This window comes from Aphidius gifuensis, linkage group LG4 (assembly GCF_014905175.1).
Source record: "Aphidius gifuensis isolate YNYX2018 linkage group LG4, ASM1490517v1, whole genome shotgun sequence".
Lineage (NCBI taxonomy): Eukaryota > Metazoa > Arthropoda > Insecta > Hymenoptera > Braconidae > Aphidius > Aphidius gifuensis.
Window position 1 is genome coordinate 186954 of NC_057791.1, and position 23621 is coordinate 210574.

At 28.9% G+C, this 23621-nt stretch overlaps 4 protein-coding genes across 6 annotated transcripts in view; 3 read left to right on the forward strand and 1 right to left on the reverse strand.

The window, feature by feature from the left end:
- Nucleotides 1-23621, forward strand: part of LOC122854153 (fibrillin-2-like) — a 222327-nt gene that overhangs the window by 69920 nt on the left and 128786 nt on the right. The gene's annotated exons all lie outside the window — the stretch shown is intronic.
- Nucleotides 19-2259, forward strand: LOC122854143 (acyl-coenzyme A diphosphatase FITM2). The gene is made up of 2 exons (XM_044154577.1): nt 19-292; nt 387-2259. The coding sequence occupies exon 2, from the start codon at nt 520-522 to the stop codon at nt 1750-1752; it is 1233 nt and encodes a 410-aa protein (XP_044010512.1). The 5' UTR covers nt 19-292; nt 387-519; the 3' UTR covers nt 1753-2259.
- Nucleotides 2165-4584, reverse strand: LOC122854135 (protein male-specific lethal-3). Its single transcript, XM_044154565.1, has 5 exons — nt 4350-4584; nt 4117-4185; nt 3920-4029; nt 2348-3835; nt 2165-2270 (listed from the first exon to the last, which is right to left on the reverse strand). Exons 1-5 carry the CDS (start codon nt 4452-4454, stop codon nt 2204-2206), a joined length of 1839 nt encoding a protein of 612 aa, XP_044010500.1. The 5' UTR covers nt 4455-4584; the 3' UTR covers nt 2165-2203.
- On the forward strand, nt 4580-8204 carry LOC122854128 (zinc finger protein 93-like). Its single transcript, XM_044154551.1, has 4 exons — nt 4580-4857; nt 4946-5066; nt 5170-5234; nt 5310-8204. The coding sequence occupies exons 2-4, from the start codon at nt 5006-5008 to the stop codon at nt 7830-7832; spliced, it is 2649 nt and encodes an 882-aa protein (XP_044010486.1). The 5' UTR covers nt 4580-4857; nt 4946-5005; the 3' UTR covers nt 7833-8204.

Genomic DNA, 23621 nt, shown 5'->3' on the forward strand with positions numbered 1-23621 from the left:
ATTTATTTTTTTTTTTTTAAGAGAGTTTACTTTTTTACCGACAAAAAATAGTTGATATTTTCACCGTTAATGGCGCAGTTATCGCTTGAAATAGACGAAATAGCTGGAAATAGCATAAATAGTAAAATTCATTTTCTTTATTTTTATTCTATGACAACTTTAAGTGTGTTCGAGTGCAATAGCATGTGCAACAGAGTGACAGAGTGAGACAATAATAATAAAAAGAGGACACGTTCTCTTCTTGACCACATCAAGTAGATACATATTGGAACTTGGAATTTGGAAGACTTGGGTGAGTTGACAAATAATAATAATAATAATTTTTAATCGCTAGATAAGTGAAAAGGTGAATAGGTGATAATGAATAATTAATTTTTTTTTTACAGAATACAAAATTGGATATCTATATACACTTGGGTTAAATTGTAAATAAAAATAGGTACATTTAAAAAACAAAGCCAAAAATACATTTGAGCAAATTGAAAATCATCATTTTTATTTTTTGGAAAAAATAAAATAATGGCACCAAGTAAACGAAGAGCACTACATCAAAATAGTAATAGTATGAGTTATAGCACAAGTGGTGGTGTTGGTGGTGGTGGTAATAATACATTAACAGGTTCACCAGGAAGTAGTTTTAAATCAAGTAAAATGAATTTTCGTCCATCATCTGGAATACAAGAAGACCGGGGTGGTACGAGACCAACAACAACAACACCAAGTTCAATTGGTCTTGTATTAATAACAATGATTATTCATATATGTAAAAAATCATTGTTATTTGATGCAAAATTAAAAGTTGGAATATATCTTATGGCAACATTTATTGTATCATTAATATGTGATTTTGTAACAATGCCAAAAACTTATTTTTCAACATCAGATAATATATTAAATCGTGTATTTGTTAAATGGGGATGGGCATGGTTTTTACTTGTTATAATACCATGGATAACACTAACAGCACATACTATTGCTTGTGGTAAGAAAAATATATTATTAAAACATATATCAAGAATAATTGTGGCAACAATTTCATGGCATTTATGGACAAAAACATTTCAATATATTGAAAAAAATTATGGTCGTTGTAATACTAAAGATTTAAATTTACAAACAAAATCAAAATGCATACAAGCTGGTTTTTTTTGGAGTGGTTTTGATATATCTGGTCATACATTTATATTAATATATATAAGTTTAATACTTGCTGAAGAAGCATCATCATTTATTGGATGGGAAAGTATCAAAGATTTTATTATTATGGAACAACATTCAAGAACAATAAAAGAAGTTAGCACAAGTCCACTTAGAAATTTAAGTGAAACTCAATTAAATTTGTTGAAAAAAACTCATAAAACATTAACACCATATTTAAGAGCTTTATTTATTGCAATGACACTACAACAATTATTTTGGGATGTTATGCTTGTATCAACAATGATATATTATCATATTATGATTGAAAAATTTATTGGTAGTGTTATTGCTATTTGTACTTGGTATGTTACATATCATTGGCTTTATAAATTATCAATTATTTTTATAAATTCACCTGGTGATGGTTTATTTGAGTATAATAAAAATTATAAAAATAAAAAAAATAATGTTGCTGCTAAAACAAGACGTTCAACAACAACATTGATAGGTAACAATACTCCAACATTTATGGGTATGCCAATACGCACACAACAAACACAAGATTCTTATGATAGTCAAATTATTGAAAATGATGCAACAACAAATCGATAAACACAATTTAATTTAATCTCTTTGGAATAAATAAATATTGATACGTAAGTTGGTACCTATTTGGGGAAATCACAGGGATATTTTTTCAACAATGAAAAAATAATTATTAATTGTTTTTTAAGTTGTATCAAGAGTAATTGGATCATTTTTTTTTAATAATAAATGGATTTAAAATATATTAATTAATCAGTAAAAGAAAATGTATTTTTTAATAATAATATATTGATAATTATTAATTAAAAAAAAAAAAAATAAATAAATTGTTATGTTTTGCTCTTAAAAATAATACTTGAAAATTATATACCTATAAAAAAATATAAAATAGTTTTTTTTTTTTTTTTCACCAAATTGTTAAAACAAATATATTATTATTATTATTATTATTATTTTTATTATTACATTTTTTTTTTTCATATTAATCTAACTGGAATTATTTTGACTTTGTCATTTTTTATTGATTAATTTCAGTTTGTGTATAAAATTGTTCACCAAACCATTCTCGATGCATTTCCAAGTAACTAAAAACAAATAAATAACAAACAATATAAATTTCAATTTAAAAAATTTAAAAAATTAAAATATATATAATATATACCTTAAAAACATATCCAAATGTTTTAATAAAAGTTTTAGCTTTTTATTAGGCATATCAGTTGCTTGTAATAAATCTGGTAATTTAACAAATAAACGTGTTAAATGTACAGCACCAAAATATGATGATGGATATGATGATGATGATCCATCTGTTTTTGTTGAATCAGGTATAAGTCGCCATTTATTTGATTCTTGTAATAGAGCACTTATTTGTGCTGGTGGTACAATTGGATATCTTGATGATGATGATGATGATGTTGTTGTTGTTGTTGTTCCTGTTCCTCCTACTCCTCCTCTTGGACTTGAACATCTTGAACTTGTACTTGCAATACTTGCATTACCAGGTTCTGGTTTAACATCCTCAACTGAACTATTTCTACATGATCTTAGCTTTCTTTTTGTTGATGTTGTTGTTGTTGTTGATGATGATGATGCTGTTGTTGTTGTTGTTGTTACTTGTGGTGATATTGTTGGTGGTGTTGTTGTTGTTGTTATTATTAATGATGATGATGTTGTTTTATTAATTGCAACTGTTTCAATTTCAGTTGTATCATGTTCTCTAAATGGTGGTAAATGTGCATATTCTACATCTTCAAATTCTTCTTTTATTGGAGTATCATGTGGTTCAATTATTTCTTCTTTAACTAATATTGGATGTTCTGGATATAAAAATGATGAATTAAATGCATTATATTGTTCTCTTTCTTGTCTGTATAATAAAAAATCTGGTAATGTAAAATCAAAATATATTCGTAAACCATCAGCAACTTCACGACAAATATTAACATCATTAACTGTTTTTTCAATTGTATTATTTATTTTATTGCTATTATTATTATTATTATTATTATTATTATTATTATTATTATTATTATTATTTCTTTGTGGTTTTTCATATATACTTGTTAATTGGCTTGTTGTAAAATGTTGTACCCAAGATTCAAGAATACTATTGACTGTTGGTTGAGCTGGTAAAACAGCCAATTTGTGTTTATGATTTATTAATTCATAATCTTGTTCTAATATTCTTCGCAATGTATTACCAACATCAAGATCAATACCAGGTTTAATACTACAACCAGATTGATGACTATCACCATCACCATCACGATCACGATCACCATTACTATTACCATTACCATTACCATCTTCATCATTATCATTATCATCATCACCACCAATACCACGACTGTCTTCCTCTAATTCTTCTTCTTCTTCTTCTTCATCATCTTCATCTTCTTTTTCTTCACCACTTGATTCCTCTCCAAAATCTGAGCTACTTTCATAATCTTCTTCTGTAATAATTTCCTCAGTGTCATAGTCATCTTGTTGTCCAGAACTACCATCTTCAGATGAACCAGTTGTTCCAGATGTTGCACGACTACCTCCACTTCTAGCACGTCGACGAGATTCAATTCCTGTACCTGATAATCTATCAGACAGTTTGTGATTTCGATTTTTTCTTTCTCGACGATATAAATATGCTCCTCTGTAAGTTTAAACAAACAAACAAACAAACAGTCAATCAATTAATTAATTATTATAAATAAAAATAATTATGATATTTACTAACAATTGTAATTGTGCTTTTTGTGCAAGATCTCGTTGTAATTGTCTGTTTTCTTCGGTATCCTTGAGTACATATTCCTCTGTAACACAACGATCCCAAGATGAATTCCATCCCTAATTTTTAAATAAATAAATATTAATTAATTAATTAATTAATTGTTTATAGTTGTTGCAACAATATAGGTAAATATTATTATTTACCTGAAAATGTATCAAATACTCTACTGCTTTTCTTCCTCTCTGATCTTTATTTACAATAACATCTAAAACCTAAACAAAGTATTATTGTTATTGTTGTTGTTGTGTTGTTGTTGTTGTTATTGTTTTTATTTGAGGTTAGAATTATGGCGCGCAAAACTAGACGCCAAGTCATTTTTTATGATTTTACAACAATGATAAATAAATGATTAAATATTATTATGATATATAATTACCTTTGAATCATAAAGCACTTTTGCTTTTGTTGGATCTGGCTCATAGCACAGTACTTTTTCACCATCACAAAATTTAAAGTATTTACCACGCGTTGAAACCATCATTAATTATTTTTATATTTTTTAGTAATCATCGACAATTAAATATTAAACAATATTAAAAGTACAGTAGTATAGATAAAGTACTTTGACAGTTGTTTTTATTATTATTTTGTTGTTGTAAATACGCCTTTATTTTTTATTTTTTTTTTTCCTCTTAAAAAAAAAAAAAAAAATTTGGCTCTGTGAAAGATTCCCACATTTCCAACATCAAAAAGCCAAAAAAAAGAAAAAAAAAAAAGAGGCTTTTATTTAACAATAACAAACTAAAGTGTAATTACCTATACTAAATCAATAATAACAACAGCATATAATTATAACAAGATTTTGTAAAAGAGAATAACAAATAATTGGGAAAAAAGCAGTTTATGATAATAAAAATACAAAATCAAGACTGCTATTATTGTTGGTAAATATAATAATTTATGATAAATTCAATGACATAACCTCAAATGAATATTAAAAAACGTGTGAAATATTATTATTTTTTGTTATAGGATGTAAATGAGATGCCACGCCCGTAATTACTAATTATCCTGATAATTATAATTTAAAAAATGGATAACAACAACAACAACAACATTCATCTCACGTTAAATGACATTGTCAATTTATCAGGTAATTTTATAATTTTTTTTTATACTTAGGCACCTAAGTGCTTGTCTCTTTGCAAATTTGTAATATACCTACCTAATTAATTTTTATTTTGATAATATTTTAGCATGCAATATTTGCGGAGGATCTCATGAGAGCCATGATTGTCAACATCTTGTCGATCTTCATTATGTAATAAATTAATTTTATATTAACGAAAAAAAAAAAAAATATATTAATTATTGACTATTATTATTATTCTTTTAGATTCCAGATAGTCCATTTTTGTCAAAAGCTCGTCAAACATTACCAAAAAATTTGGAAATAATACAAATGAGTGATGGAACAATAAATGTAATATCAAAATGTCATTTAAAATGTGGCACAGTATTTGGTCCATTTGATGCTGATAAAACTTTATTATACATTAATACAATGGCAAATTTTCCATTAAAAATATTTGGAAAAAATGATAATGACAGTTATTATCTTGATTATTCAAATGAACAACATTCAAATTGGATGTGTTTTATTTCACCAGCATCATCATTAATTGAACAAAATTTAATGTGTTATCAATCAGAAAATAATATATTTTATACATCAACAAGACCAATTAAAATTGGTGAAGAATTACACGTTTGGTATGCTCCATATTATGCTGTTAAAATGAAAATGCCATTTTATAAAAGTCAATCAAATCAACAATTGCCACCACTTGAAAGCACCGACGACAACAACAACAATAATAACAATGAAATAATTGTTGACAATAATAATGAAACAAAAAATAATCAACAACAACAACAACAAAACTATTGGAAATGTCGTATTTGTTATAAAATATCATATACAGTTGTAACACATGCTAAACATCTTACTGAACATTACAAATGCTTTAGTGGTTTTTATTGTAATATTTGTAATGAAAAATTTAATAGCATTGATGTATTGCAAAAACACAAAAAACAATATCATACTAGTGTAAAAATGAATCAAGAAATTGGCATATCAACATTTGAAAATGACCAAACAACAATTACATCAAATAACATGAATGATATTTTAGAAAAATTAAATGCTGATGATGCAATAAATCAATCAATGATGATGATGATGATGATGAATAAAAATAATTCAAATGAACTTTCAATGGAAAATATTGTTCCTGTTGTTGATGAAAAATTTACTATTAATGCTGAATTAAGTACAAATCTTTTAAATATTGAAACAAATACAACAAGTTTAATTCAAATACAAAATCAAAATCAAAATAATATTGTTCCTTTGGATTGTGATATTTGTAATAAAGTATTTGAAAAACCAGAAAATCTTCATCGTCATTTACGTAAACATACAGGTGAATTTATTTGTTCATCTTGTTTAGTTGTATTTTCAAAAAAAGAAAACTTAAAATCACACGAATGTTTTTCAAAAAATATTAATAATTTATATGAATGTCCAATATGTCAAAAAAATTTTACAGTCAAGAAAAATTTTAAAAGACACATGATCATACATACACAAACAAATTATTGTAAATTTTGTAAGCAAATATTTACATCAAAAAGACATTTGGATGAGCATAAATGTGAAAATGCAAAATTTGTATGTGACAAGTGTAATAAAAAATTAATAAGTAATACGAGTTTAAATCGTCATATGAAATTACACGATAATCCAAAACCAAAAAATAAAAAACAACAACAACAACAACAAGTTGGCTCATTGATATGTGAAAAATGTGGTGAAATATTTAATACAATATATAGTCTTAAGCAACATTTTAAAAGTCACATGGAACGTCAAATATTTAAATGTACATTTACTGGTTGTTTACAAACTTTTAATAGCATTGGTCTATTTGAAACGCATAAAAAAAATCATATTAAATTACAAGTAACATGTTCAACATGTCAACAAGTATTTAAAAATAAAAAAGCTTTAGATGTACATTTATCAGTTGATCATGCTAATGGTATTAAAAATTATTATCATTGTGATAAATGTGATAAAAGTTTTCTTCAATTAAATAATTTAAAAAAACATTATAAACAAACACATGTTGATGATGATGATGATGATGATAATATTAATGATAATGATGATGATAATGGCAATAATAAATGCCACGAAAGACAAAATAAATTTTCATGTGAATTATGTGCAAAAGTATTGAATAGTATTCATCAATTAAAAAGACATAAACAAGCATCACACAGTGGAATTATTTATTCATGTCCATATTGTGATATGAAAGTTAAACATCGACACAGTATAAAACGACATCTTGAACGTCAACATAATGGTCTTAGTGAACAGTGGAATCAACCTAATTTTATTGATACATTGACTGATAAAAATGAAAATTCAACTATAATTGCACCACTACCACCATTAGCAACATTAACACCTATAACACCATTAGCAACATTAACACCATTACTACCATTACCACCATTACCACCATTAGCACCATTATCATTATCATCATCATCCTCATCACCATCACTTGGACTTGGTACAGATTTAATTGTTAAAAATAATGATATATCTGTTTCTGATAAAATAAATCTTCAATTGGCATTAGCTGATCATATTGTTGATAATAATGATAATAATAACAACAACAATAATGATGATGATAACAATAATAATTTATTGTTAAATGAAATACCTCAATTGAGAATAAGTGATACAGATACACAACTTGCTCAATCAGTTCTTGGCAATGCCTTTATACTTGATGAGCATGGTGAAAATATAATGCTATATGTTTTGGGTAATTAATATGATGTTTAGATAGCCAACTGATATTTCAAATGTAGAAATGCTTTAAGTTAAAAAAAAACCTAAATATATAACTAAGAAATGTTTGTGAGACTGACATTGAAACAATGTGATACAGAGATTATTATAATAATCCTTAAAGTGTGCCTTAATGCATTAAATACCTGTTGCCGTTTATTCTGTTGAATATATATTATTTAAAAATAAATAAAAAAAAAAACTGGTTCCTGTTGTTGACGGTTTATCAACCAATTTATCAATGTTATCAATACAACACATACACTTATAGATTGAGTGATGATAAATACTTGATAATTCAATTAAAATTAATTAGAAATAAGTGGAAAAAAAAAAAAAAAAAAAAAAACAAAGTTATTTTGTACGTTGATAAAATAAAAATTAAATAATTGATAACAATTAAATATTTTTACTTTTTTTCTTGATTGATAATGTATTTTTTTTGTCACATAAATTGAGAATAAAGTATAAGATGATGGTATCTATTAAATGGATTTAATTATAAATATATAGGTATGTGATTGCATATATGTATAGAGTTTGAAAAAAGTAAATTTACAATGGTAAAGTGCGTTCAACAAGAAATTACTTAAATTTAAATATATATTAATATAATATAATATAAATATATACCTGAAATACATCCTATTCACCCCCGTCTACTCTGTTTGAGATAGACAGGTTGATGTGCACACCTTGATCAATCATTCTGGTATTCAAATTTTATAATTTAAATTTAAAAAAAAAAAAAACAAAAAGTGATCAAGGTGAGCTATACAAGTCACAAAAATATATACAATATAAATATTGGGGGATTATCAAGTAGCTTTAAATAATTATATCATAAATTCTTTAATGCTACAAGCTTGTTGACGCACTTTACCCTACTGAGGGATTGGTTAAAAAAAACGACCAGAGGGCCTCTTACCTTTTTTAGAAGATCTTGGAGTTAGTATTCATTATTTAGTCATGCATCAACCCTTATGCAAAAAAAACTCCATAAAGATTAGCATAAAAAATGCCTGCACTCCATGAAGTTCATATGATTAATCAATTGGAACTCAGCAACAGGTTGTTCAATCATCACACAAAAAACTATCATCACTTTTTCAACAGCTTTTTACCACAACTATTTCAAATACACTTTTCACCACCACTTCACCAACAAAATATTAACTTGAATATAGTTTATTCAGTATTTGATGGAGTTTTTGTCTTTATATTAAAATTAAACTAAATAAAATTAAAAGTTATTTCAATATAACATTCTTTTGATAATAATTATTATTCACCTGACAATAAACTATTTGTTTGAGTTATTATTTAAAAATTATATCAACTTGTAGTCTTGTATTTTTAAATATAGTTTATATTATTATTATGATGATTATCAACTTTGAAAAGTGTGTGTCGAGTTGTTGCTATTGCGGCAAGCTCTTTGATGTATAGAAAGAGAAGAAGCAAGCACTTTGATAGAGGCAGTATATTCTTATGCTAAACTCTCGCAAGACCAACATGTTTGAACATGTTATATTTATATATAAGCATCAATATAGCACTTTACCAGAGACAATTGGCAAATGTTGAACAATAACAACAATAAGTGGTACATGAGAGTTAATAATATCAGGACATCATGTGATGTTGCTGATTGTTTTTCCAGTAAAAAAAAAAATAGATAGAATCATATGAGATGACAAGTCATGAATGATACAATAGAGTTAATAGCATGATAATAAATGACACCAACAGCCTGTGTGATTTTTTAAGTAAATGAAAGATTAAGTTTTATGATAAAATCTAAGTAGACAATTCATTAAGAGTTGGATATTTGATTGAAATATACCATTTTTTAAATTCAATTGCACATGGAACATGTAAATAATTGAGTAATGATTTTTCATAATCAGGGATTCATCATTAATGGAGCATAATCATATCATGTAGAGGGTCTTGATGATGTTTTTTTTTTTTTTTTCATTTGGTTGTTGGTTCAAGAGTATCAAGAGTACTTGATGATTGTTAAATTGTCAAATAGTTTATAAACAATTTGATACCAATTTTTAAAACACACTTGCTAACACCCAGTAAAAGTTCAATACAATTCATAGTCATCTTTTTCAATCAATTCACAATGATTTTTAACATGGTTCACATTATTTTTTTTTTCATTATGTAAATCTGATATTATATTAATTGGCAACAATCATAATATTGCCATGGATAAATTTGTTGCAACTGTAACAATAAAACAATATTGCGTTAATATTTTTATTCATAAAAAAATGATATAAAATAACTTACTGTACTCGAAAATGATTTTGGCTTGAATGACAAACCAATTTGAGTCCTGTGTTAAGTCTCATATTTCATAATGTTGTATAATTAATTGCATAAGCAAATCAAACACGTTATGTACACTTTTTACTATAGGTATATCTGTAAACAATAAAAATATCAAATAAACATTAGTATGAAATTGGAGTAATTATCAACAACAAAAAAAAGAGTAAATAAAAAGGCATTATTTAATTAATAAATAAATAATTGTTAATTAAACAAATAAATAAAAAGAGATAAATGTATAAAAAGAGCCTTTGTCAGCTCTAATACGTCATTGACATGTTCATTATTTTTGGCCAAAATTCACAAAACTTAACAATAATTTATATCACATTTTGTTCAGAATAATTTAATTAACCGATTTATTACTAATTTATAATTGTTTAACAATTATTATTGCAATAAAAAGTGTATAAAGTCACGACACATATTTTCACTTTAACAAAGGAGCGGCCATTTTGAATTGAAGAAATTTTCACTTGCGCCATCTAGCGAAAAAAAATTACCGACTATTATTGTTGATAAGTAGAAATTTTTACAGAACACTTATCGACAATTTTAGTCGGTAATTTTTCTGTTAGAGGGCGCAAGTGAAAATTTCTCCAATTCAAGATGGCCGCTCCTTTGTTAAAGTGAAAATATGTGTCGTGACTTTATACACTTTTTATTGCAATAATAATTGTTAAACAATTATAAATTAGTAATAAATCGGTTAATTAAATTATTCTGAACAAAATGTGATATAAATTATTGTTAAGTACAGCAAAAATAATTTATGTCAATGTTTAATGTTAAACGACAAGGTGACAAAAGGCAAACAAAGGCAGCTATTTATTTGTTTAAATAATAATCAAATGGTATGTAAATTTCATGATTTTTTATTGTTTTTAATTATTTAATGCATAAACAAACATAATTACGTAATTTTTTAAATATAAATTATTGATTTTGAGGTTGTCATTGTTAACAAAGACAATAATTTTATCAATTTATTTGTAAATAGTAATTAATTATTGTTTATAGCATTGTCGTGGCATCCTTGTTGTATAATAATCGTTATTTTCATAAATAATAATTAAAAAATTGTTAAATATTTAAATACCAGTTTTTTCTTTGTATGAGGTCTTTGTCAGTATTTATTGTCATTTTATAGTATCAATTTATTTACTTTCTTGATGTTTATTTATTTGTTTATAAAATTTTTAATCTCTTAAATTAATATTAATTTATTTATTTAATAATGTCTCTTTTATCTTAACACTTTTTTTTTTTTTTTTGTTAATAAATAATTACTCCAAATTAAAATATACTCACACACTAATGATATTTTCATTTTTTATAGATAATACATAAAAGTGTCAAGAAAAATTAAATATTACATGTTGACGTGCTTGTCGTTTTATTTAATGGCAACAATTGATTGTTAAAGTGTAATAAATTGATTCATTAAGTTACCTTTTAAGTGATTAATTAAAGTGTTTAAGACGTGACAGAATTGAACAACATTCAAATAGCTGCAGGTATACACAAAAAATATTAAATAAATATTTAATTGATAATAATTGTAGATTTACTCCAAACATTTGCAATTTATAAAATAATAATAAAAAAAATTAAAATATTTATTGTCATTTAATGTTACAGGTGTGAAAAAAAGAATGACCAGGAATTATTTGGAAAACTGACATAACAATGAACAAAGAGAGGTAATTAATAATTTCATTTGTTATATTATTAAATTTTTACATTTATTACTAAAAATTATCATTGCTAAAATATTTTTGGTATTAAAATTACAGATAAATAATATCCATGGATATTTCCAAGCTAAATAAACACCAATGCATGTATGCATTTATAATGCAAAATGGCAACAGGTAAATAAAAATCAACTTGTTGTAACAAATAGATTTATATATTTGAAAGTATTAACGTATAAAAATACAAATTTATATAAAAGTTAAATAAAAAAAATTGAAATTTATTATTTAATGTTTTTAGATACAAAAGAAGGATGACGAGGAATTACTTGGATAAATGGCATTGCCACAAGTGGCAAAAGTCTTGGAAGTCACTTAAGCAAACAAGGAGAGGTATTGAATAATAAGGTATTTCTATTTATTTAAATTCTTGCTAAAATATTTTTGTTTTAAAAATTGGATAATTAAAAGTTGATGGCAAATTTTGACAGAACAATTAGTTTATTTAAAGTTCAAAATTGTCTTGGGTAAACAATGATTATAATTATTTAGTTTATTGTCGTTGTATAACAATTCAAAAACATGAAAACAACAATAAACTAATGAATAATTAGAAATATTGGTAATGACTATATTATTATTATTATTATTATTAAAATGATAACAGATAAATAATAATAATATAAATAAATTAGTAAAAAAGCATAAGCAGGAATAATAGATAAATGAAAAAACGTAAATTTGAGATTTGCTATTTTTGTAATTACAAAACAATCGAAGTATTTTGCAGTAAATTGATAAGAATATTAAATTTAATAATGGAAAAAAAAAAAAAATTGAATAATTAATTGTTATTTAATTTTTATAGACACAACTTGAAGATGAAAAAGAAATTCTTGGTATAATGTCATTACGAGTGACAATGGTCTTTGCTTTCTATTTGAAACAAAGAGAGGTATTGAATTACTTTTTTATTTATTATGATTAAATGTTTTATTTATTTAACTATTTGCTAAAATATAATTGTTTTGAATATTACAGATGCCCCTGGATATTTTAAAGTTTAACAACTCTGGACTGACACTTTTCAGGTAAATAACAATAATAAAAATTACTGCTACAAATCACTTGAAATATTTTGCAGTAGATAAATTAAAAAAAAAAAAAGAGTATTAGTTAATGAATCGAATTAAATTGGTAAATATTAGTGAAAAAAACTTAGTGAATACTAATTATTATTTATTGTTTATAGAGACAGCTGAATGATGACGAGAAATTATATGGACAAATGTCACGACATTTATTGCAAAAAAAATAACCACAGGTAAATGAAAATAATAATTATTTATTAGTCAAATAAATCATAAAATTTATCAATATGATAATAAATAAAAAATTAATAATAGTCAAAGGATCGACAAAAGAAATTTAATATAAGCATTTGTACTTGTTGCTTTTTGAGTAAAAATAGAATATTAATTTATAAAAATAGTAATATTAATTTTTATTCAATATTTATAGATACAACAAAAGGATGAGTGAGTAGAAATTAAATTGAAAAATGCAATTACAAGTGCCAAAAGTTTTGGCTTCATCAAACAAGCACAGGTATTGAATTACTTTTTATTTTTTATGATTAAATTTTAAATTTATCAAAATTGTTGCTAAATTATTTTTTTTTTTAATTACAGATATCATTGAATATTAAAAGTTGAATAAGTATCGACAGATATCAAGGAATTGTCAATCCAAAAATGTCTCGAGTAAGTAATAATAATTATTATCCATAAATTATTTAAATAACAAAGTTGTTATTTAGTTGTTTATATAAATAATGAGTATTTGATTATTTAGGTGCAGAGGATCATGAAGGAAGATAATTGATGTGATTTTTATTGCATGTTGGCTTATGTAATGATGAATAAGTCAAATAAACAAGGTACTTGAAAATATCTATTATGATTTATTATATTTAAATATATTAATTTTATTTATTTTTTCCTTAGCTACATCTTTTCCTTAGCTACATCTTTTCATAGCTACATCTTTTCATAGCTACATCTTTTCCTTAGCTACATCTTTTCATAGCTACATCTTTTCCTTAGCTACATCTTTTCCTTAGCTACATCTTTTCCTTAGCTACATCTTTTCATAGCTACATCTTTTCCTTAGCTACATCTTTTCATAGCTTCATCTTTTCCTTAGCTACATCTTTCCTTAGCTACATCTTTTCCTTAGCTACATCTTTTCATAGCTACATCTTTTCCTTAGCTACATCTTTTCCTTAGCTACATCTTTTCATAGCTACATCTTTTCATGCTACATCTTTTCCTTAGCTACATCTTTTCCTTAGCTACATCTTTTCATAGCTACATCTTTTCCTTAGCTACATCTTTTCCTTAGCTACATCTTTTCATAGCTACATCTTTTCCTTAGCTACATCTTTTCCTTAGCTACATCTTTTCATAGCTACATCTTTTCATAGCTACATCTTTTCATAGCTACATCTTTTCCTTAGCTACATCTTTTCCTAGCTACATCTTTTCCTAGCTACATCTTTTCCTTAGCTACATCTTTTCTAGCTACATCTTTTCATAGCTACATCTTTTCCTTAGCTACATCTTTTCCTTAGCTACATCTTTTCATAGCTACATCTTTTCCTTAGCTACATCTTTTCCTTAGCTACATCTTTTCATAGCTACATCTTTTCCTTAGCTACATCTTTTCCTTAGCTACATCTTTTCCTTAGCTACATCTTTTCCTTAGCTACATCTTTTCCTTAGCTACATCTTTTCATTAGCTACATCTTTTCCTTAGCTACATCTTTTCCTTAGCTACATCTTTTCCTTAGCTACATCTTTTCCTTAGCTACATCTTTTCCTTAGCTACATCTTTTCCTTAGCTACATCTTTTCATAGCTTCATCTTTTCCTTAGCTACATCTTTTCCTTAGCTACATCTTTTCCTTAGCTACATCTTTTCCTTAGCTACATCTTTTCCAGCTACATCTTTTCCTTAGCTACATCTTTTCCCAGCTACCTCTTTTCCTTAGCCACTTCTTTTCCTTAGCCCCATCTTTTCCTTTGCTACATCTTTTCCTTAGCTACATCTTTTCCTTAGCTACATCTTTTCCTTAGCTACATCTTTTCATAGCTACATCTTTTCCTTAGCTACATCTTTTCATGCTACATCTTTTCCTTAGCTACATCTTTTCCTTAGCTACATCTTTTCCCCTACATCTTTTCCATAGCTACATCTTTTCCTAGCTACATCTTTTCCTTAGCTACATCTTTTCCATAGCTACATCTTTTCCTTAGCTACATCTTTTCCTTCCATCTTTTCATAGCTACATCTTTTCCTTAGCTACATCTTTTCCTTAGCTACATCTTTTCATAGCTACATCTTTTCCTTAGCTACATCTTTTCATAGCTACATCTTTTCCTTAGCTTCATCTTTTCCTTAGCTACATCTTTTCCTAGCTACATCTTTTCCTTAGCTACATCTTTTCCTTAGCTACATCTTTTCCTTAGCTACATCTTTTCCTTAGCTACATCTTTTCATAGCTACATCTTTTCCTAGCCTACATCTTTCCCTTAGCTACATCTTTTCCTTAGCTACATCTTTTCCTTAGCTACATCTTTTCCTAGCTACATCTTTTCCTTAGCTACATCTTTTCCTTAGCTACATCTTTTCATAGCTACATCTTTTCCTTAGCTACATCTTTTCCTTAGCTACATCTTTTCATAGCTACATCTTTTCCTTAGCTACATCTTTTCCTTAGCTACATCTTTTCCTTAGCTACATCTTTTCCTTAGCTACATCTTTTCCTTAGCTACATCTTTTCCTAGCTTCATCTCCTTAGCTATCTTTTCATAGCTACATCTTTTCCTTAGCTACATCTTTTCCTTAGCTACATCTTTTCCTTAGCTACATCTTTTCCTAGCTACATCTTTTCATAGCTACATCTTTTCCTTAGCTACATCTTTTCCTTAGCTATCTTTTCCTTAGCTACATCTTTTCATAGCTACATCTTTTCATAGCTTCATCTTTTCCTTAGCAACATCTTTTCCTTAGCTACATCTTTTTCTTAGCTACATCTTTTCCTTAGCTACTGCTTTTCCTTAGCTACTGCTTTTCCTTAGCTTCATCTTTTCCTTAGCTACATCTTTTCCTTAGCTACATCTTTTCCTTAGCTACATCTTTTCCTTAGCTACATCTTTTCCTTAGCTACATCTTTTCCTTAGCTACATCTTTTCCGATCTTACATCTTTTCCTTAGCTACATCTTTTCATAGCTACATCTTTTCCTAGCTACATCTTTTCCTTAGCTACATCTTTTCCTTAGCTACATCTTTTCATTAGCTACATCTTTTCCTTAGCTACATCTTTTCCTTAGCTACATCTTTCCTGCTACATCTTTTCCTTAGCTACATCTTTTCCTTAGCTACATCTTTTCCTTAGCTACATCTTTTCCTTAGCTACATCTTTTCCTTAGCTACATCTTTTCCTTAGCTACATCTTTTCATAGCTACATCTTTTCATAGCTACATCTTTTCATAGCTACATCTTTTCCTTAGCTACATCTTTTCATAGCTACATCTTTTCCTTAGCTACATCTTTTCCTTAGCATCTTTTCCTTAGCTACATCTTTTCCAGCTACATCTTTTCCTTAGCTACATCTTTTCCTTAGCTACATCTTTTCCTAGCTACATCTTTTCATAGCTACATCTTTTCCTTAGCTACATCTTTTCCTTAGCTACATCTTTTCCTAGCTACATCTTTTCCTTAGCTACATCTTTTCGCTTCATCTTTCCTCCTTCATCTTTCGCTTCACATCTTTTCCTTAGCTACATCTTTTCATAGCTACATCTTTTCCTTAGCTACATCTTTTCATAGCTACATCTTTTCCTTAGCTACATCTTTTCCTTAGCTACATCTTTTCCTTAGCTACATCTTTTCTTAGCTAGCACATCTTTTCCTTAGCTACATCTTTTCCTTAGCTACATCTTTTCATAGCTACATCTTTTCATAGCTTCCTACATCTTTTCATAGCTACATCTTTTCATAGCTACATCTTTTCCAGCTACATCTTTCCTTAGCTACATCTTTTCCTTAGCTACATCTTTTCCTTAGCTACATCTTTTCCTTAGCTACATCTTTTCCTAGCTACATCTTTTCATAGCTACATCTTTTCCTTAGCTACATCTTTTCCTTAGCTACATCTTTTCCTTAGCTACATCTTTTCATAGCTACATCTTTTCCTTAGCTACATCTTTTCATAGCTACATCTTTTCCTAGCTACATCTTTTCCTTAGCTACATCTTTTCCTTAGCTACATCTTTTCCTTAGCTACATCTTTTCATAGCTACATCTTTTCCTGCTACATCTTTTCATAGCTACATCTTTTCCTTAGCTACATCTTTTCATAGCTACATCTTTTCATAGCTACATCTTTTCCTTAGCTACATCTTTTCCTTAGCACATCTTTTCCTTAGCTACATCTTTTCATAGCTACATCTTTTCATAGCTACATCTTTTCCTTAGCTACATCTTTTCATAGCTACATCTTTTCCTTAGCTACATCTTTTCCTTAGCTACATCTTTTCCTAGCTACATCTTTTCATGCTACATCTTTTCCTTAGCTACATCTTTTCCTTAGCTACATCTTTTCATAGCTACATCTTTTCCTTAGCTACATCTTTTCCTGCTACATCTTTTCCTTAGCTACATCTTTTCATAGCTACATCTTTTCATAGCTACATCTTTTCCTTAGCTACATCTTTTCCTTAGCTACATCTTTTCCTTAGCTTCCTCTTTTCCTTAGCTACATCTTTTCCTAGCTACATCTTTTCCTAGCTACATCTTTTCATAGCTACATCTTTTCCTTAGCTACATCTTTTCCTTAGCTACATCTTTTCCTTTGCTTCATCTTTTCTTAGCTACATCTTTTCCTTAGCTACATCTTTTCATAGCTACATCTTTTCTTAGCTACATCTTTTCCTTAGCTACATCTTTTCCTTAGCTACATCTTTTCCTTAGCTACATCTTTTCCTTAGCTACATCTTTTCCAGCTACATCTTTTCCTTAGCTACATCTTTTCATAGCTACATCTTTTCATAGCTACATCTTTTCATAGCTTCCATCTTTTCCTTAGCTACATCTTTTCCTTAGCTACATCTTTTCATAGCTACATCTTTTCATGCTACATCTTTTCCTTAGCTACATCTTTTCCTTAGCTACATCTTTTCCTTAGCTACATCTTTTCCAGCTACATCTTTTCCTTAGCTACATCTTTTCCTTAGCTACATCTTTTCCTTAGCTACATCTTTTCATAGCTACATCTTTTCCTTAGCTACATCTTTTCCTTAGCTACATCTTTTCGCCAGCTACATCTTTTCATAGCTACATCTTTTCATAGCTACATCTTTTCGCTACATCTTTTCATAGCTACATCTTTTCCTTAGCTACATCTTTTCCTTAGCTACATCTTTTCCTTAGCTTCACATCTTTTCCTTAGCTACATCTTTTCATAGCTACATCTTTTCCTTAGCTACATCTTTTCATAGCTACATCTTTTCCTTAGCTACATCTTTTCCTTAGCTACATCTTTTCATAGCTACATCTTTTCCTTAGCTACATCTTTTCATAGCTACATCTTTTCATAGCTACATCTTTTCCTTAGCTACATCTTTTCGCTAGCTTCCACATCTTTTCCTTAGCTACATCTTTTCCATAGCTACATCTTTTCATAGCTACATCTTTTCCAGCTACATCTTTTCCTTAGCTACATCTTTTCCTTAGCTACATCTTTTCATTAGCTACATCTTTTCCTTAGCTACATCTTTTCCATAGCTACATCTTTTCATAGCTACATCTTTTCCTTATTTCATCTTTTCCTTAGCTACATCTTTTCCTTAGCTACATCTTTTCCTTAGCTACATCTTTTCATAGCTACATCTTTTCCTAGCTTACATCTTTTCATAGCTACATCTTTTCATAGCTACATCTTTTCCTTAGCTACATCTTTTCATAGCTACATCTTTTCATAGCTACATCTTTTCCTTAGCTACATCTTTTTCATAGCTACATCTTTTCATAGCTACATCTTTTCCTTAGCTACATCTTTTCATAGCTACATCTTTTCCTTAGCTACATCTTTTCCTTAGCTACATCTTTTCATAGCTACATCTTTTCCGCTACATCTTTTCCTTAGCTACATCTTTTCCTAGCTACATCTTTTCCTTAGCTACATCTTTTCATAGCTACATCTTTTCCTTAGCTACATCTTTTCCAGCTACATCTTTTCCTTAGCTACATCTTTTCCTTAGCTACATCTTTTCATGCTACATCTTTTCCTTAGCTACATCTTTTCCTTAGCTACATCTTTTCATAGCTACATCTTTTCCAGCTACATCTTTTCCTTAGCTTCATCTTTTCCTTAGCTACATCTTTTCATAGCTACATCTTTTCCTAGCTTCACATCATCTTATCTTTTCATAGCTACATCTTTTCCTTAGCTACATCTTTTCATAGCTACATCTTTTCATAGCTACATCTTTTCATAGCTACATCTTTTCCAGCTACATCTTTTCATAGCTATCTTTTTCATAGCTACATCTTTTCCTTAGCTACATCTTTTCCTTAGCTACATCTTTTCCTTAGCTACATCTTTTCATAGCTACATCTTTTCCTTAGCTACATCTTTTCATAGCTACATCTTTTCATAGCTACATCTTTTCACTTAGCTACATCTTTTCATAGCTTCACACATCTTACTTTCCTTAGCTACATCTTTTCCTTAGCTACATCTTTTCATAGCTACATCTTTTCATAGCTTCATCTTTTCCTTAGCTACATCTTTTCCTTAGCTACATCTTTCCTTAGCTACATCTTTTCATAGCTACATCTTTTCATAGCTTCATCTTTCCCAGCTACATCTTTTCCTTAGCTACATCTTTTCATAGCTACATCTTTTCCTTAGCTTCATCTTTTCATAGCTTCACATCTTTTCATTAGCTACATCTTTTCATAGCTACATCTTTTCATAGCTACATCTTTTCCTTAGCTACATCTTTTCATAGCTACATCTTTTCATAGCTACATCTTTCATGCTACATCTTTTCCTTAGCTACATCTTTTCCAGCTACATCTTTTCCTTAACATCTTTTCATAGCTACATCTTTTCATAGCTACATCTTTTCCAGCTACATCTTTTCCTTAGCTACATCTTTTCCTTAGCTTCCACATCTTTTCGCCAGCTACATCTTTTCCTTAGCTACATCTTTTCATAGCTACATCTTTTCCTTATTACATCTTTTCATAGCTACATCTTTTCCTTAGCTACATCTTTTCATAGCTACATCTTTTCCTTAGCTACATCTTTTCCTTAGCTACATCTTTTCACTTAGCTACATCTTTTCCTTAGCTACATCTTTCATGCTTCACATCTTTTCATAGCTACATCTTTTCCTTAGCTACATCTTTTCCTTAGCTACATCTTTTCATAGCTCATCTTTTTCATAGCTTCATCTTTTCCTTAGCTACATCTTTTCATAGCTACATCTTTTCCTTAGCTACATCTTTTCCTTAGCTTCACATCTTTTTCCTTAGCTACATCTTTTCCAGCTACATCTTTTCCTAGCTACATCTTTTCCTTAGCCACATCTTTCCAGCTACATCTTTTCATAGCTACATCTTTTCATAGCTACATCTTTTCCTTAGCTACATCTTTTCATAGCTACATCTACATCTTTTCATGCTACATCTTTTCCTTAGCTACATCTTTTCCTTAGCTACATCTTTTCATAGCTACATCTTTTCCTTAGCTACATCTTTTTCTTAGCTACATCTTTTCCTTAGCTACATCTTTTCGCCCTACATCTTTTCGCCAGCTACATCTTTTCCTTAGCTACATCTTTTCATAGCTACATCTTTTCATAGCTACATCTTTTCATAGCTACATCTTTTCCTTAGCTTCCCTACATCTTTTCATAGCTACATCTTTTCATAGCTACATCTTTTCCTTAGCTACATCTTTTCATAGCTACATCTTTTCCTTAGCTTCCACATCTTTTCATAGCTACATCTTTTCCTTAGCTACATCTTTTCATAGCTACATCTTTCCTTAGCTTCATCTTTTCCTTAGCTACATCTTTTCATTAGCTATCTTTTCCAGCTACATCTTTTCCTTAGCTACATCTTTTCCTTAGCTACATCTTTTCCTTAGCTACATCTTTTCCTTAGCTACATCTTTTCATAGCTTCCATCTTTCATGCTACATCTTTTCATAGCTACATCTTTTCATAGCTACATCTTTTCCTAGCTACATCTTTTCCTTAGCTACATCTTTTCCAGCTACATCTTTTCCTTACTACATCTTTTCCTTAGCTACATCTTTTCCTAGCTTCATCTTTTCATAGCTACATCTTTTCCTTAGCTACATCTTTTCCTTATTCATCTTTTCCTTAGCTACATCTTTTCCTAGCTACATCTTTTCCTAGCTACATCTTTTCCTTAGCTACATCTTTTCCTAGCTACATCTTTCCTTAGCTTCCATCTTTTCATAGCTACATCTTTTCATAGCTTCATCTTTTCATAGCTACATCTTTTCCTTAGCTACATCTTTTCCTTAGCTACATCTTTTCATAGCTACATCTTTTCATAGCTACATCTTTTCCTTAGCTACATCTTTTCCATAGCTACATCTTTTCCTTAGCTACATCTTTTCCATAGCTACATCTTTTCCTTAGCTACATCTTTTCCCAGCTTCACATCTTTTCGCCAGCTTCATCTTTTCCTTAGCTACATCTTTTCATAGCTACATCTTTTCCTTACATCTTTTCCTTAGCTACATCTTTTCATAGCTTCATCTTTTCGCCAGCACATCTTTTCACTAGCTACATCTTTTCCTTAGCTACATCTTTTCATAGCTACATCTTTTCCCAGCTACATCTTTTCATAGCTACATCTTTTCGCTTCCATCTTTTCATAGCTACATCTTTTCGCCAGCTACATCTTTTCATAGCTACATCTTTTCCAGCTACATCTTTTCATGCCACATCTTTTCCATAGCTACATCTTTTCCTTGCTACATCTTTTCCGCCTTCTTTTCCCAGCTTCATCTTTTCGCTACATCTTCCATCTTTTCGCCCAGCTACATCTTTTCATTAGCTACATCTTTTCATGCTTCATCTTTTCATAGCTTCATCTTTTCCCAGCTACATCTTTTCATAGCTACATCTTTTCATAGCTACATCTTTTCCTTAGCTTCACATCTTTTCCTTAGCTTTACATCTTTTCCTGCTTCCTTTCATAGCTACATCTTTTCATAGCTACATCTTTTCATTAGCTTCCATCTTTTCGCTTAGCTACATCTTTTCCTTAACATCTTTTCCTTAGCTTCCATCTTTTCCTTAGCTACATCTTTTCATAGCTACATCTTTTCATAGCTACATCTTTTCCTTAGCTACATCTTTTCATAGCTACATCTTTTCCTTAGCTACATCTTTTCATAGCTTCATCTTTTTAGCTACATCTTTTCCAGCTACATCTTTTCATAGCTACATCTTTTCATAGCTTCATCTTTTCCTTAGCTACACATCTTTTCATAGCTACATCTTTTCCATAGCTACATCTTTCCTTAGCTTCATCTTTTCCTTAGCTACATCTTTTCATAGCTTCATCTTTTCCTTAGCTACATCTTTTCATAGCTACATCTTTTCATAGCTACATCTTTTCGCCAGCTACATCTTTTCATAGCTACATCTTTTCCAGCTACATCTTTTCATGCTTCATCTTTTCCCAGCTACATCTTTTCGCTTCATCTTTTCATGCTTCCACATCTTTTCATAGCTACATCTTTTCCTTAGCTACATCTTTTCATAGCTACATCTTTTCGCCAGCTACCCCACATCTTTTCATAGCTTCATCTTTTCCTTAGCTACATCTTTTCATAGCTACATCTTTTCATAGCTACATCTTTTCATAGCTACATCTTTTCCTTAGCTACATCTTTTCATAGCTACATCAGCATCTTTTCATAGCTACATCTTTTCATAGCTACATCTTTTCATAGCTACATCTTTTTCCATCCCAGCTACATCTTTCATACTTCCGGCATCTTTTCATAGCTTCATCTTTTCGCCTTGCTTCCACATCTTTTCATAGCTTCATCTTTTCACGCCAGCTACATCTTTTCCTTAGCTACATCTTTTCCTTAATCTTCCCATCTTTTCCTTAGCTTCACATCTTTTCATAGCTACATCTTTTCCTTAGCTACATCTTTTCATAGCTACATCTTTTCCTTAGCTACATCTTTTCATAGCTACATCTTTTCCTTAGCTACATCTTTTCATAGCTACATCTTTTCCTTAGCTACATCTTTTCCTTAGCTACATCTTTTCCTTAGCTACATCTTTTCCTTAGCTACATCTTTTCATAGCTACATCTTTTCCTTAGCTACATCTTTTCCGCTTCACATCTTTTCATAGCTACATCTTTTCATAGCTACATCTTTTCCTTAGCTACATCTTTTCGCCAGCATCTTTTCCAGCTACATCTTTTCGCTACATCTTTCCACATCTTTTCACTCCAGCTACATCTTTTCCTTAGCTTCATCTTTCCTTAGCTTCATCTTTTCATAGCTACATCTTTTCGCCCAGCTACATCTTTTCATAGCTACATCTTTTCGCCTAGCATCTTTTCATAGCTACATCTCCATAGCTACATCTT

What these genes read in the sequence shown, in the direction of transcription:
- LOC122854143 (XM_044154577.1), top strand. Translation starts at nt 520, where the DNA reads ATGGCACCAAGTAAACGAAGAGCACTACATCAAAATAGTAATAGTATG.
- LOC122854135 (XM_044154565.1), bottom strand. Translation starts at nt 4,454, where the DNA reads ATGATGGTTTCAACGCGTGGTAAATACTTTAAATTTTGTGATGGTGAA. An exon ending in AGTATTTGATACATTTTCAG is followed by an intron (nt 4,030 to 4,116) that starts GTAAATAATAAT and finishes TTTAAAAATTAG; the next exon opens with GGATGGAATTCATCTTGGGA. An exon ending in CATTTGGATATGTTTTTAAG is followed by an intron (nt 2,271 to 2,347) that starts GTATATATTATA and finishes ATTTGTTTTTAG; the next exon opens with TTACTTGGAAATGCATCGAG.
- LOC122854128 (XM_044154551.1), top strand. Translation starts at nt 5,006, where the DNA reads ATGGATAACAACAACAACAACAACATTCATCTCACGTTAAATGACATT. An exon ending in TGACATTGTCAATTTATCAG is followed by an intron (nt 5,067 to 5,169) that starts GTAATTTTATAA and finishes ATAATATTTTAG; the next exon opens with CATGCAATATTTGCGGAGGA. An exon ending in ATCTTGTCGATCTTCATTAT is followed by an intron (nt 5,235 to 5,309) that starts GTAATAAATTAA and finishes TTATTCTTTTAG; the next exon opens with ATTCCAGATAGTCCATTTTT.